The sequence below is a fragment of the Drosophila guanche genome, unplaced genomic scaffold, assembly GCF_900245975.1.
Source record: "Drosophila guanche unplaced genomic scaffold, DGUA_6, whole genome shotgun sequence".
In the NCBI taxonomy this organism is placed as follows: Eukaryota; Metazoa; Arthropoda; class Insecta; order Diptera; family Drosophilidae; genus Drosophila; species Drosophila guanche.
This window is the reverse complement of record NW_022995765.1, coordinates 261,823-276,458: the sequence shown is the minus strand read 5'-3', so window position 1 is coordinate 276,458 and position 14,636 is coordinate 261,823. Positions and strand designations below refer to the sequence as shown.

The 14,636-nt window shown below is 41.2% G+C and overlaps 2 protein-coding genes across 2 annotated transcripts; one reads left to right on the top strand and one right to left on the bottom strand.

Moving 5' to 3' along the window:
- Positions 1–3,546: 3,546 nt before the first annotated feature.
- Positions 3,547–4,918, top strand: LOC117591115 (enhancer of split m3 protein). The gene has a single exon (XM_034284215.1). It carries the CDS (start codon positions 3,750–3,752, stop codon positions 4,422–4,424), a length of 675 nt encoding a protein of 224 aa, XP_034140106.1. The 5' UTR covers positions 3,547–3,749; the 3' UTR covers positions 4,425–4,918.
- Positions 4,919–6,368: 1,450 nt separating this feature from the next.
- On the bottom strand, positions 6,369–7,087 carry LOC117591095 (enhancer of split m4 protein). The gene has a single exon (XM_034284196.1). It carries the CDS (start codon positions 7,015–7,017, stop codon positions 6,559–6,561), a length of 459 nt encoding a protein of 152 aa, XP_034140087.1. The 5' UTR covers positions 7,018–7,087; the 3' UTR covers positions 6,369–6,558.
- Between the last annotated feature and the right edge of the window lie 7,549 nt (positions 7,088–14,636).

Sequence of the window (14,636 nt, the reverse complement as noted above, 5' to 3'; positions counted from 1 at the left end):
CAAGTTTTATGCATACACTGACATACATACATATATGTACATATACATAAATACATATGTATGTACATATGTGTGTAAATGTACTCCTATATGACAAGCAATTAGTGTGCATTGAGGTTAGTGGAAAATGGCATTTGCGGTAGATGGCAATTTTGCATTGCACATACGCCACGTGTGCCGGCACACAGCTGAAAGTTGAGAGCGGAGTCTGCTGGGATCGATGCTTAATTGTGATGCCACTCTGCCACAGTCAGCAGAAAGCGCCAAAGCTTAAAACGGCCAGCGGAAGTCATGGGACAGAAGACAAACAAACACAAAACAGAGCAATTCTGCAGCATCATGGGAAATGCTTAGCCAGGCAAAAAAGTCACACCAGAAAAATAACTCTGAGGCGTCCGTCCATGAGTCCGTTCGACCACAAGTGTCATATTGCCGAGCGGGGCGCGGGACCGTAAAACCCATGGCAATATTCTGTACACTATGTGGCTTACTGACCAGAAGCAGTAACCCTGAGATCAGAGGAGTCACACACAAAAGATATGATCAAGAAAAAAATCTTAGAACGATAACCGGATGTTAAGGTTTATGGCGAAATTCACGAGCAAGAGCAGCAGCAGCCGGGAATCGTACAATTTGAAGGGTTGTGGTGGGGCGGGCTATGCAAACCCCATTTTGGGTGCCCTACACAGGGTATGAGGGGTGGAGAGATAGGGGAAACTGTTACACTTAACCGATACGCTTCAAAGAAAAGTCGAGGCACACTCAGAGCACAGTGATGGTTGTTGTAGTCGTCGCATTCATCATCATCAGCGAAGCATGCGACATAATTGCGCGAGTTAAAGTCAGCCAGCCCCCTGCCTTCACACCCCACCGCAATGGTCACCCAGTGCCCCCCGCCCTCGCAAACCAACCCACCAGCGTCACAGTCAACCCGCTTGAAAAACCACCAGCAGCAGTAACAGCAACAACATTTCAACAATCCATCGGATCGCATCACAATCCAGCCATCCGTCCAACGTGTGGGAAACACACGACAAATCTGTTTCCCACGGTCTCGTAAAGTAGGCACCACACACACACCATCTTGCATGCACACAGAGAGTCCCAACAACACACAAACAGTCAGTAGTTGTTGTAGGCTCCCTCCTGTCTCTTTTGTGGGACAGAGACAGAGATTCTACTTGGACAAAAACGAATGGGAGCCCCGATCCGAGCCGAATCCGACATTGGCAAAGGCATGAAGCAATTATATAAGGAGGTCTCGTCGGGCGCGTTTGTCAACTATTCATGCTGCTGGTGAGTGCGAGTGAGAGGGTTCAGCGCAGTAAGTGTGAGTGAAACGAAACTATCGTTTGATGATTAGCCCTATGATGGCATGGGGTTAAAAGTTGCCCAACACAAGAAAAAGAGTTTTAATTATTTGTTTCAATTTGATTTTTCAGCAAGTTACTACTTGAAAATAGTCGTTATTTTACCGGACGCCACCCGACGAGACCTCCTAATATAATTGATTCATGGACAAAGGCATCGGGTCTGGGCGGTGGCAGAGGCAATGCCATTGCAATGGCCACGGGAGCGACAGAGACGAAGCAGTGCACTATGGGGAATTTGAATTTGAATTTTGTGGCAAAAATTAATACCTTCCAAACCAAAAGAAAATTGTTGTTTAGTTTTTTTAAATGTGTTTTTATAATGAGAGGGAGGTACATACATACGGCCGTTCACAACGCCTTTCCTTCTTCGGCTGACTTTAACACCTGTTATCTGATAGTGGTTTGCACTGTTAATTTGGGTACGTAACTTTAAAGCTTGTATTCTTATGCATAACGGTTAAAACCCCTTTTTTGATGGACTTTTGAAAAAGAAGTTTTGCCCCGCAAAGTGGTAACATTCCCCATAGTGCAGTGGTGGTAGCACTGGTGAGAGCCACGCGCATTCGCTGCTGAGAATGAGATCCAATCCGAATGCCGACTCTGGGGCTGGGGCTGGCTCCCTCTGTGCTCTGCTGCAATCAATTGAAGACGACGCGCGCCACAGCACAGGCCCAGGCACAAGCACAATGCTCGAGTACAGTGGTTGCGAATGCTATGAAAATTGGACCATACATTTATTTATTTATTTTCTTTCCACGTGGGAAGATGTGTACTTTTGGGAAGTTTCCTAAATTAATATGTGTGCACAATATCAATTTACATTACAAGATTACGGAAGAAAACAATTTGTATAACATATGTATATGAATTTTGTATCTTGGCTGCGTCATAATAAATTCTTCAAATTATGTGCTCTTTACAATTACAATAACTATTTAACAATAATTATTCTGTTTACCATTCCAATGAAGTCTCAGGTTCACCTCATCCTACATACATATGTATGTATGTATGTACATATGTACATATGGTATGTATCGTAAAACACGGCGTATGTATGTATGTCCATATTGTCCAACTCTAAAAAGTAGACTATTATAACTTTTATAACATATATTCCTAGATATAAAGATATAAAGCGGTACCGAAGCTAACTGCGTTATACTCGTTATTATATATCAACTTATGAGTTCTGCAAATAGTTTGATTTGGTAAATTTATGTAATGTAATACTATAAATTTACCATTCAGAAGAATTCCATGTGTACATATATATCTAAATTTTTCCCATTAAGAAGATATTTTTTCTTAGCCCGTACTCGAAGAGTAAATAAAGTATATTGTATTTGTGGTGGAAAAATGCAACACACAGAAGGACCAACACCCCATAAAGTATATATATTCTTGATCAGCAGCAATATCCGGGTGGATATAGAAATGTCTGTGTGTCCGTCTGTTCTTCCGTCTCGTTTTGTATGAAGTTACTCATTCAGTGATCTTGAATCAAGTTTGTTTCGAAAACTCGTCCCAAAAAGTGCAAAAGCCAACGGTGTCCATAATTTTGAAGATAAGAGAAACTAAAAATGCCATTCCATAGGGAATGACCATATCTTTTAGATCACCGAATTGGGATTAGATGGGATCATTATTATACCATTATGAAATAATTAATTTGCATTGTTGGCGTTGGCGTTGGCGTGAGAAGTGATGTAGATGAGAGAAGTAGAAAAAAGAGTAAAATGTAAAATTCGAAAGCAGATGTCTCATCAGTGTCTCACGTTCCTACTCTTTCATGTCCTTTATATACCTTAATTTTTTACAAAGTTTTAAATGTATTCCCTTGATTAACCACATAATCAACATCTACACCAGCAATCTCATTATAAAATGAAGTCTCGACCCACTGTGACTCTGCAGACAACCCCCAGAAACCGCACAGCTCGCTCCCCTGCAATGACTTACAGTAGTCTCTCTTTGTGCCGCTGCCGAATGCCGCTACCGAGCCGAGACCGAAGTCGAGCTCGAGCCCAACCGAATGCCATATATGTGTGTGCGAGTGGTGATCATGCTGGAGCTTTGTGTTTGTATGAGAGCTGAGCGAGGAGCGAGTGTGCGAGAGTGTGTCAGGAAGCAACAGGGGTCGTATAAAAGTAACGCTGGGAACTAGTTTGGGACTCATTTCGTAAACGTCTGTTGAACAGCACGCAACGGGAGAACGCGCAACGCACGCGCAGCGGCCCGAACAGAGAAAAAATAATCGTAAAACACGAAAACAAAATAAATCGGCGTTATAATGTTCGGTTAACTAAACTAAGCTCCACGCATCTGAAAAATTTATCAAAATATCCAAAGATCTAAAACGATCAAAGACACAACATGGTCATGGAGATGTCCAAAACGTATCAGTACCGCAAGGTAATGAAGCCCCTTCTGGAGCGTAAACGACGAGCTCGCATCAACAAGTGCCTCGATGATCTCAAGGACCTAATGGTGGAGTGTCTGCAGCAGGAGGGCGAGCATGTCACACGCCTGGAGAAGGCCGATATCCTGGAGCTGACCGTGGATCATATGCGCAAGCTGAAGCAGCGTGGCGGCCTCTCACTGCAAGGACCCGGAGCCGGAGACAGTCCACCGCTCGCCACCAGTTCCGCCCACGTTGAGTCTTTTCGCTCTGGATATGTGCACGCGGCCGATCAGATTACGCAAGTCCTGCTGCAGACGCAGCAAACTGATGAGATTGGACGCAAGATTATGAAATTTCTATCGACGCGACTAATTGAGCTGCAAACGCAATTGCTAACACAGCAGCAGCAACAACAGCAACCGCAATCTGGGCCCGACGTCGGTTTTGGATCGGGACGATTGGACTTCCCGTTGCTGGGTGGCTACGGGCCGACGGCCGCCGCTGCCGCCGTTAGCTTCACTGCTTATCTGGCCGGCAAGGATGAACTGATCGACGTGACCTCTGTGGATGGTACGGCGATATCCGAAACGGCGTCAGTCAGCTCTCAGGGGTCTGGCGCCTCGGAGCCCGTCTGGAGGCCCTGGTGAAGGCTCGGCAGTCAACTCAGGCGACATCTAATTTCGAAGATCTTATTAATCATTCGCTACACACAGCGTACAGCAAGCGCAACAAGATCCGTTGTCTTCCAAAGTAATTTATAGGAAAACATAAGATAAGTCCGACTTGCTAATCACTTTCGGATTGTTTTTCATTTATTTGTAAGTATGGTTCCGATAGTTGTATGTAGTCTGTAAATAGATTGTTTAATTTAATCAACTGTGATATAACTAAAGTGCGAGGAAGAAGATCAGTTCATTTCATTGGAGTGCGTAACGTTTACTGATTGCTAATGCTTAAAAACGTTTCCTAACTTTGCTAAGTACATTGCGCTTTATTCAAAAATGTACACTTACATAAATTAAGCTTTAAATAATTTATAAATGTTAATTTATGGTTAATTGAGAACAACAAAATCAAAGGAAAATACAAATATCCCAAAAAACCATCAATAAATTGTACAAATTAAACGAATTCCTACACATATAATATTTTATTGGGCGGACTATATTTCAGAGAATGAGAAAGAAAAAGGGTGCTCCACATTGTTAGATTAAATAATATCAATCTAAGAACAAGAATTTATTGAACACAATAAACGAGTAGCAAAATTATCTTGATAATTATGTAAAACTGAAGCTCTGCACCTTTATTATAAAATCAATTATCTTCAATAATGCAAGTACAATTCAGCTACAGCTGTCGGCCCACGGTAGTGCTAGGAACCTTTATAGTTTCTAATTTATTTATCTAAAAATTATCAAAAAAAAAGTTTCCTTCAATCTTCCATTTTTCTTTGGAAATCTGTATGTGTTATACTTTTCTAAAACAATATTCTAAATAACTAAATTCATACACCCTACAAATAAACAGACCAACACCAGCCCTAATATATGCAACACCTTTCTGCAAACGACTCTGGTTCATTCACATAAGCAGGTCGTCTATTTGGAGTCGAGGCTGTTTCGTTTTTATACCCGGTACTCGAAGATTTGTATTTGTGCGAATAAGGGTTGTACATATGTAACGCACTGAAGGAAACGCTTCCGACCCCACAAAGTATATATATTCTTGATCAGCATCAATAGCCGAGTGTATTTCTGTCTGTCTGTCTGTCTGTCCGTCTGTCAGTCCGTCTTGTTGAGCGCCTGGATCTCAGAGACTATAAAAGTTTAGGAGCCACCCATTTTTGCATCCAGACTTCTGTATGCTCACACTCTTACAAGTGTATTTAAAAAATGAGCCCCACCCCCTTCCGCCCACGCTAAAGGGCGAAAACCTCCCAAACCTGCAATTTTGAAGATCAGATCACCAAATTGGGATCCAATTGGACCATTATTATAGGCAGAATGAAGAAATTAATTTGCAGTGGCTAAGCCTCTGCCTCTGCCAAGAATCTGCAGTGTGACTTTCTAGGGAAGGGGGGCGAGCTAAAGCGTGTTGACGTGAGAAGTGTTGTAGATGTAGATGACAGATGACAGATGAAGAACAAATTAGAATTTGACAAAAACCGCTAAGGTACAGATGTAGTCCTGAGTGCCGGGTAGAAAAGTTATGACGCGTAAGAAGCGTCTCCACGTCCCTTCGTGTTTATTATTTGATCCCACTGATACGCAAACAGGCGACGAAAGATGATAGCGAGGATACCCTCGCTACCTGCGCATCGCTGCAAACTGTTTGGGATCGAGCGACCCCAGAAGACCCCTTAACTACCTGCTGGCAGATAAATTTAGCAACAATAAGAACAAATCAAAAAAGGGTTAGGTTTGGAATCGGATTTGGCTCTGGCTCGCATTTTTTCAAATGAGTTATGCCAATTAACAAAAGGACTTACATATGTGCCTTATTATTTTGTGTGATCTGTAAATGGAAAAATTGTGACATAGACTGCAGTACAATATACTTTTTCTTTTAAATTTTAAATGTATTTTATTTTATTTTTTGTGTAAATGTTAAAAAATGTATCACAATTTGTTTTGTAAAGCTTTCGGCTGATGCTTGCGTGTTAATTTTTGTGGATTTTGTCAAAAATTCACGTAAGACGTTGATTAAAGCGGTCGGCTGGAGCCCAAGGACTCCAAAGTGGAAGACATGGTTGCTGCTGGTTGATGATGGATGATCGACTTAAGCCTGAACCCAACGATCTTGGTGCTGTGCGACAGCAATCTCGTTGGCAGTGCTGCAACTGAGGGGTTGGCAGAGATCATTGTCGGCTGGCAGATCGGAGGCGGCAGTCCAGAAGAATGTGCCATGGGCGGTGCGCACAAAGTGAACGGGCACTGAGGGCAATTGCTCGAGTTCGTAGTCCTCCATGTCGCAGGAGGCGGATAAACGCTCATTGGCTTTGTTCTCATAGGACTCCATCGAGGCGCAAACGGAGGCAGACTCCAGATCGGCATTGCGGCTGTTCTCAATGGATTCCAGAGACTCCAAAGAGTTGACCTTCAGCGAGTTCTTCAGATTTTGCTCCTCCTCAACGAACTGTTGCTGCTTGAAGATCTTTTGCAGAAGTTTCTTGACGCTGTAGGACAGCTTCTTGTTCGACTTGATGGTCATGGTGTTGTTGCCCTTGTTCTGGCACATTTTGTGTGGCTGGTTGTAGATGTGATGTAGCTGGCTTGTGTACTGTACGAAGCGTTGAGCTCGAATGATGTCTGACCCTACGAACGCTGCACCTTTTATACCCTGGTGGCTAAGGGTTGCTGTCAGGATCGGGGCGAAACCCAAGACGAAGCGAGCAGGTCAAAAAACACCGAGTGTGGGAAACATCAAGGATACGTGTCGTCCGATCACTGCCAACCAGAAATCCCTATACACTGCAAATACACACACACTGATGCAACAACAAAAACGGCAGGTGGGATTTCAAAAGAGAGAGACAAGCACAGCGACAAGACGGACGGCATTCCCATTAACTTGCGTGAGTTGGAGTGAGAAGGAATGTCATGCGGACCTGCTCACACCTGCTAACGGGAATGGGGCAATTTTGTCCTGCTGCAGGATCGTGAGAAACGAATCTTTCTACCAGTTCCCACAGTTTTTCGAAAGGTCCCTTTTTGAAAAGGAGACTCTTTTTTTTCTGCTGATCACTTTTGGTTTTAATGTGCTCTTTATGCACTTATCTCATTGAGGGAGAAAGAGCGCGAGCGAGAGGGAGAGCTATGAAGAGCCTGTCAGTAGAGGGGACGGGGGAAATCCCTTTCCGATTTCTTGAACACGTGTGCAGCGGCTCGGGAGAACGTGGGAGAATATTTTCAATTTTCAACGCTCGAACTGCGGCAAACAATCAAAAATCCCAAAAAAAACACAGAACCCAAAAAGATCACATAGCTCAATCGGTGACACAGAGGGGGAGAGTATTTAATGCGCTGTAATTTGAAATTTACCAAATTCTATGAAGAGGCGTTGCCTGAGAGAGCTGCTTGGATGATGTAGGATGGAGATTGGAAAACAAGGATCGACAGCGAAGGAGTTTTCTTTTAATTTTTTGGTTTGCTCGATGGCAAACAATTAGCAGTGACTGGAGGTCTCTGCATTTCCCCTTGTCAGTGCCTTATTAAGGGGCAGTGCAGAGCTCACTCTCTCTCTCTCTCTCTCTCTCTCTCTCTGTGTGGGTACTCTGTGTGCCTGAAGTGTGGAGCAAAAGGAGGAGGACGTTTTGTATGTGGTTCTTTCTTTCTGTGTTTTTTTTGCTGTTCTCGTCTCGGGTTGGACACGTGATGGCGCGTGAACCGCTGATGCCTCTCCTCCTTGAATCTCGCGCTGCAGTACTTAATGGTTTGTCGTTAGAATTAACAATCAATATTGGGAGCTCGTTGTGAGTTGGGATAAATTACGCAGGAGGAGAGAAGTTGAAGGCTGGCGTCAACAGTTCGTTTCAATAGTTGGGCCTCAATTGCTGTCCTGTCGTCTGCCAGGAGACCTATTGATCTTCCTTCCATGTGGAGCAGATGATTATTATATGGTTAGTGTTTTCTTTGGTTGGGTATTAGATTGGTTTTTGTTGTGTTTGTGAATTCAGTTGAACAGATCTAAGATGTGTTGGGGGAATCGGATGGAATAATAGGTATAGTTATGGATAAATTTTTGTGGATAATTGGTAGTTTGTATAGCTGGTAAATACATCTATAATTATATTATTATTTTTAGAGTTAGCTTTTGGAATTCCTTTATCATACTAACTTCAGTACAACAGTCCCTCCTCTGAGCATAACTAGTGTCTGCTGTTTTTGTTCTAGATTAGTAATTAGTAATTAGCAATGTATGTACATATTAAAATTTCAGAAAGGACCAAGAGAAAAGAAAATAACTCTTCCTGCTCTTCCTTAGCAGGGTTTTTAATATTATCAGATTTATATTTAAATTCAAATAGGATAAATTTAATATGCAGTTTCGAGATTATATTATTTACTAGTATTATTGTGACTCTACTCGACGACATATGACATTCCATCTCACTAGTTGAATATCCTCCAAGTTGCTTTGGTGGTGGAAATACCAATTAAGGGAGATCCTCATCTTGCATATTATTAGCGTCATTAATTGCGGGGTACAATAGTATTGAAAACAAATAAAGTCGCTAAACCATAAAAGCCACAATTATGGGTTTCTATAACTGGAACTCCAATAGTTCAGCGCATTAAAAATATTTCTAGGAATATATAAAATACATACGTATCTGCAATAGATCAAATAGCCAACATCACATCGAACTCAATTCAATATAATCCTTTCCATAATTGGATAATATAGAATATCACAATCTTATGTCTAATCCCTAAATATGCCAGTCCTCTACCCTATCATTTCACCTCACACATCTTCCATCTATCGACTATTAAGATATTTAAACAATATTTTTGAGATTGAGACTTTGAAGCATAAAAGATTAATTGTCTTTTATTAGATTTCAGATTTCCCTTCAATCTATTGAATGTTGTTTGCTGAATAAACTCTACCAAATTGTGGAATTGCTTCCTGGAATTTTTACCTCTGTATGGCCATAGACACGACTCTGTTCTTCTGCCCATTTTTTCGATCGACTCATTCTACCCCATTATTCGGACCGAATACATGGATTGTGTTGTTCTAATTCTGTTGTTGGTCCTTTTTTCTATCGACTCATTGCCCCTAGTTTTTCCATTTTATGGATACTTTTTTTTTGTTTTTTTTTTGGGTTATTGTGTGCCCACGTGCAGGGCCCAAAACAAACAAAAATTTTTATAAATTTTCAATGGGAAACCAAAAGCCCCCTGGGGTTCCAATTCGAGACGGGGGCAGTGTCGGCCTCTGGCTCTGCAGTGGTTTTGGCTGAATACTACTGTGGCGACCCTCTTCTGCGAAATGACCCCCTGCTCTCTCTCGCGCTATCTGGTTGAGCACGTGCACGGATTTCTTATCGCCTTCCGATCATTTAAGGTTAAAAAATAGTAAATTAGCTTGCAACCAACAACACACACACGCACAAAAGAAACTAAATCAACCTGACCATGGCAATCCATTGTCTGTCTTCCAGCCGAAAAATACGAGCCAAGTGTTCAGCGCGGGTGGAATGGGATAGCATGGAATGGAACGGGTGGAAATAGCATTTAATGGGAGGGGGATGACTGGTTATGGTATGGGAACGTAGACGTTCATGTTTTTGCACTTGACGACCTCATTTCGGTCACTGCGGGGTGTTGTTTCGAAACTTCCCCGCACCGACACGTCGGTGCCTCCCAGCTACAGTTATCTACCTAGCCATCCCATTCCATAACATCCTAGCCATCCCATGCACAATGCAGCAAGTGCGAGTGCGAAGAAGCAGCCCGAAGGCGAAAACGTGAGTTACTTGCCAAACGTGAAATTTTCACACATGTGCGGCAGCGTGGAAATGCCCACCAAAGATTGTGGTTCCGTTCTCAAACTCGCTGTGGATTCTGCGCACAGTTTGTTAAGCAGGCCCATTTACAGTCCGACTAAGAGCCGATACGTTAAATACCCAGAAATCTGTGACGGTATTTCCGTTAACATTTTGCTTAAGATCGCAGGACCGTAAACTTCAAACGAGGAGTGCGCGAAAATTCTAACGAACGTAAGACGAGCTGCACTTGAGCGCTACATTCGTGCCTCACCAGGGCACGTACACGGCCATGTGCACTGCAGTTATGATAACAACAGAACAGAGACTTATCTTTTCAGATGTAGGAACGCTGTTGAGTGGGCACTAAAGGCGAAGTCTTTATCTCTACTCTCTTTACTCTTTACTACTCTTTATCGTGTGGAGAGATGGAAATATCTTGGCTAGATTAGCCGAGCTGTTAAAATAAAGGCTTTTGGTGGAAGGTTCTTAAAGGTTTTCTATTGATAGTGCTGTTTGTGCTTATCCATTTTTTAATCAAGAAACTACTTTTTAAATCCAGAAAAAATCGAAAAATCGAGAAAGGACGTGTGAAACGTTCTTACGCGTCACAACTTGTATACCCGGCACTCAGTACTATATCTGCACCTTAGCGGTGTTTTTTTTTAAATTTTAAATTTTTTCTTTATCTGTCGTCTACATCTACAATACTTCTCACACCAACACGCTCTTTTAGCGCTCCAACACCCTCGCCCCCTTCCTTAGAGATGCACACTGCAGAGTCGCGGCAGAGTGTGAATGAGAGAATTTGAAAAAAAAAAAAAACAACAAAAGCTGCGGGTCAGGGTGGGTTTAGCCACTGCAAATAAATTTCTTCATTGTGGCTATAATAATGATCCATAAGAATCCCAATTTGGTGATCTGATAGATATGGTCATTCCCTACGGAATGGCGTTTTTAGTTTTCTTTTATCTTCAAATTTAGGAGGTTTTCGCCCTTTTGTGGTGGCGGAAGGGGGCGGGGCTCATTTTTTAAACACACTTGTAACAGTGTGAGCAGTGTGATGCAAAATTTGGTGGCTCTAGCTCTAGTCTCTGTAATCCAGGCGCTCAACAAGACGGACGGACAGACAGACATGGCTCTTTATGGGGTTGGAAACGTTTCCTTCCGTGCGTTACATACAACCGTTTTTATTTTTTACTTTTATATTTACTTCTGCGAGTACTGGGTATAAAAACTACATGGTTCCTCTTTCCAAAACCGTCCGCTTCTTGAGCTTTCCTCTCCTTGAGCTCCTTTTAAATATTTTAAAATATATTTTACTAACCGTATATTCGCTTTCTTTTCAGGTCACAAATAACACCAATTGAACATACATACATATTTGCATATGTATGTAATTCCTCCCAAATATCCCCCACTCCCAAATGATCTACACGAAACCCCACGACCCCTATCCTGTCTACAGAGTATAAGGCCTCGTGTTTTAGTAAAGTTAAATATAAACGCTGGGACCTCATGGCGGTTTCTTTGGTTTTGTAATGATAAAATAACACAGACAATAATCTGTGTGTTGTGATACAACATTGACATGTGGGGTCCTTTTTGTCGTTGGGTTACAGCGACACTCGCGTGGGCTGGAAACAATGGGAGAGACCAGACTTGGACCGAGACCCACGCACTTGACACGAGACAGCGCAACACATGTTGGGCCATAGCTTTAAGTTGTTGTATTTTTCTTATTTTTAAATATTTTTTTTGGTTTACAAATTAGTATGCGTGTGTGTGTCGCAGATGCGGGAGGCAGGTTCCAGGAATCAATGAACTGGGCATTGTCAGTGTTGGTTTAGGATATCAAGAGTCCCGTTGGCAGCTCACTCAACACTTGCACGTGCATTGCACAAAAGCGGTTGTAATTGACGGTTTAACTCGATGGGATTGATGGATGGGCACAGAACCTCCCTAATCGACAACGATATCTGATTCCTGTCCAGGGGTTCTAGTATGCAGATTCGGAAACACCATCCAACGAGCTCTTTATCAGGGCGTGGACAGCTCTCGGTTTTTGGTTCGGCACTCGCAGGGGGCGTCGCCTGGCCAGAGTCTTCTCTTCTGTTATCTTCTCTTGTGTTGTTTTGTGATTATGACCCTACTTGGAGAAAGGATAAACTAATGCGTGTGTAATTCACACGTTTTTTTTAAATTTATTGAGCAACTAGCAAAGGAATATACCATAGGTACATAATCTTTGAAATTTTAAAAGTAAAGAATGCTCGAAAGTTTTTTGAAATATATTCTTAGTAAATACAAATTTATATTTTGATTTAAATTGTATTTTGATTTATTGAATTATTTTATGTTAACTATAAATAAATAAGAGTAAAGTTAATGTAAGTAATTTTTCTGGGAACGGACCTTGACAACGTTTAAAAGTTTCCGACCCCATAAAGTATAATATATTCTTGATTAGCATCAATAGGCGAGTCGATAGAGCCATGTCTGTCTGTCCGTCCGTCTTTCCGTCTGTGCGTCCGTCTTGTTGAGCCTGTTGAGCGCCGGATATAAAAATATGGTAACCAAATTCATAAACCTAATAAGTTCTTCTACCTTAGACAAGGCTTTGTCACATCAATGAATATTTTATTGCATGGACAAAATATATTACACTACTCGACAAAATCGAACTTTTTTTCCCTCCAGGAACCCAACTGACTTTTTCTGATAGATATCGGGCATTTACATTTTTTATGGATTATGGTTTTTTTTCTATGGCAGAACTTTTTTTTAAGAATTTTTAAATTCTTGTATTATTTTGTAATGGTTTTCTCAAAGTTAGCGGTTTGTTTTTTCACATAACTTAAGTATCTTAGATCTGGTTGTAAAGAACTTAGTTTATCTGAAAAGCTGATTGATGGAGCTTAAAATTGGACCCAAACACTTTGTAGATTTAGCGTACCGTCTGGGAAATATTTAGCTTTGAAATTCCTCCAACCGCAAATACAACATACTCTATTTACTCTTAGAGTACCAGGTATAATAAAAAAAATTTCAGTGTATTAGTATTCAGAAAATATATTATTTTTTTTTTTTCTCTCTCTTTATATTTACAATCTGTTTTTAAACAATAAGTAAATTGTATAATTAATATTCAATTAACAGAAATAGCAGTTTTCCAATGAGCCCTGCTATTATATATAACATCTTTTTAGTTTGTTAAATTTATCTATCAGGGATATCGAGAATGTGGTATCTTTTCAGTCTTCTTACTGTTAGGCTATTGTCTAATAGACTTAAGGCTAAATTATTTTCGTGGTTGTGGAGTCTGTCGATGTATTTCTTACTAGTTTTCTTTATTTCTTCTTTAATGGTTGGAATATTCAGATCTTTGTGGATGTTTGCATTAGATACGTAAAACGGAGCATTGACAATTTGTCGCAAAGTTTTTGATTGGTAACGCTGAAGTATTTCAATATTTGAGTTGCTAGCAGTTCCCCAAAGCTGTATAGCGTAGGTCCAAACAGGCTTCAGTATGGATTTGTAGAGGCGAATTTTGTTTTCCAAAGTGGTTTCTGATTTTCGACTAATCAGCCAGGACATTTTTAGTGTTTTAAGTCTAAGTTGTTGACATTTTGCTTTAATGTGGTTTTTCCATGTTAATCTGCGGTCGAGATGCAAGCCGAGATACTTCACACAGGTACTTTGTGGAATTGGTGAGCCGTTAAGTGTAACATTTGGGCAGTTACCTGGTCTTAATGAAAACGTTATTTGGACGGATTTCAGGGAGTTTATTCTAATTTTCCATCGAAGGAACCAGTCTTCAATTAGGCTTAGCTCACTCTGCAGGAGTTCAGAAGCTTCATTTATAGATGTGCTTGTGGCTAAAACGGCTGTATCATCAGCATATGTTGCAACAGTGCAGTTGTTTGTAACTGGCATGTCGGCCGTATATAGGGTGTAGAGAATTGGTCCCAATACGCTTCCTTGTGGGACGCCTGAGTTGATGAGAAGTAGTGATGAACTATCGGTTTTCTGCTGCACGTAAAAGCATCTTCTAGCCAGATATGATTTGATTAATAAATAGTACGGAGCAGGTAGCCATTTCTTTATCTTGTACAACAAACCTTTGTGCCAGACTCGATCGAACGCTTGTTGAACATCAAGAAATGCAGCAGTGCAGTATTTTTTGTTTTCAAATGCCGAAACTATATCATTAATAACCCTGTGACATTGCTCAGGGGTCCCGTGACCCCTCCTGAATCCGAATTGGTATTCAGGAATGATGGAAAGTTCGTCTAAAATTGGTAACATTCTCTTCAATAGTATTTTTTCAAACACTTTCGAGAAAATTGTCAACAGACTAATG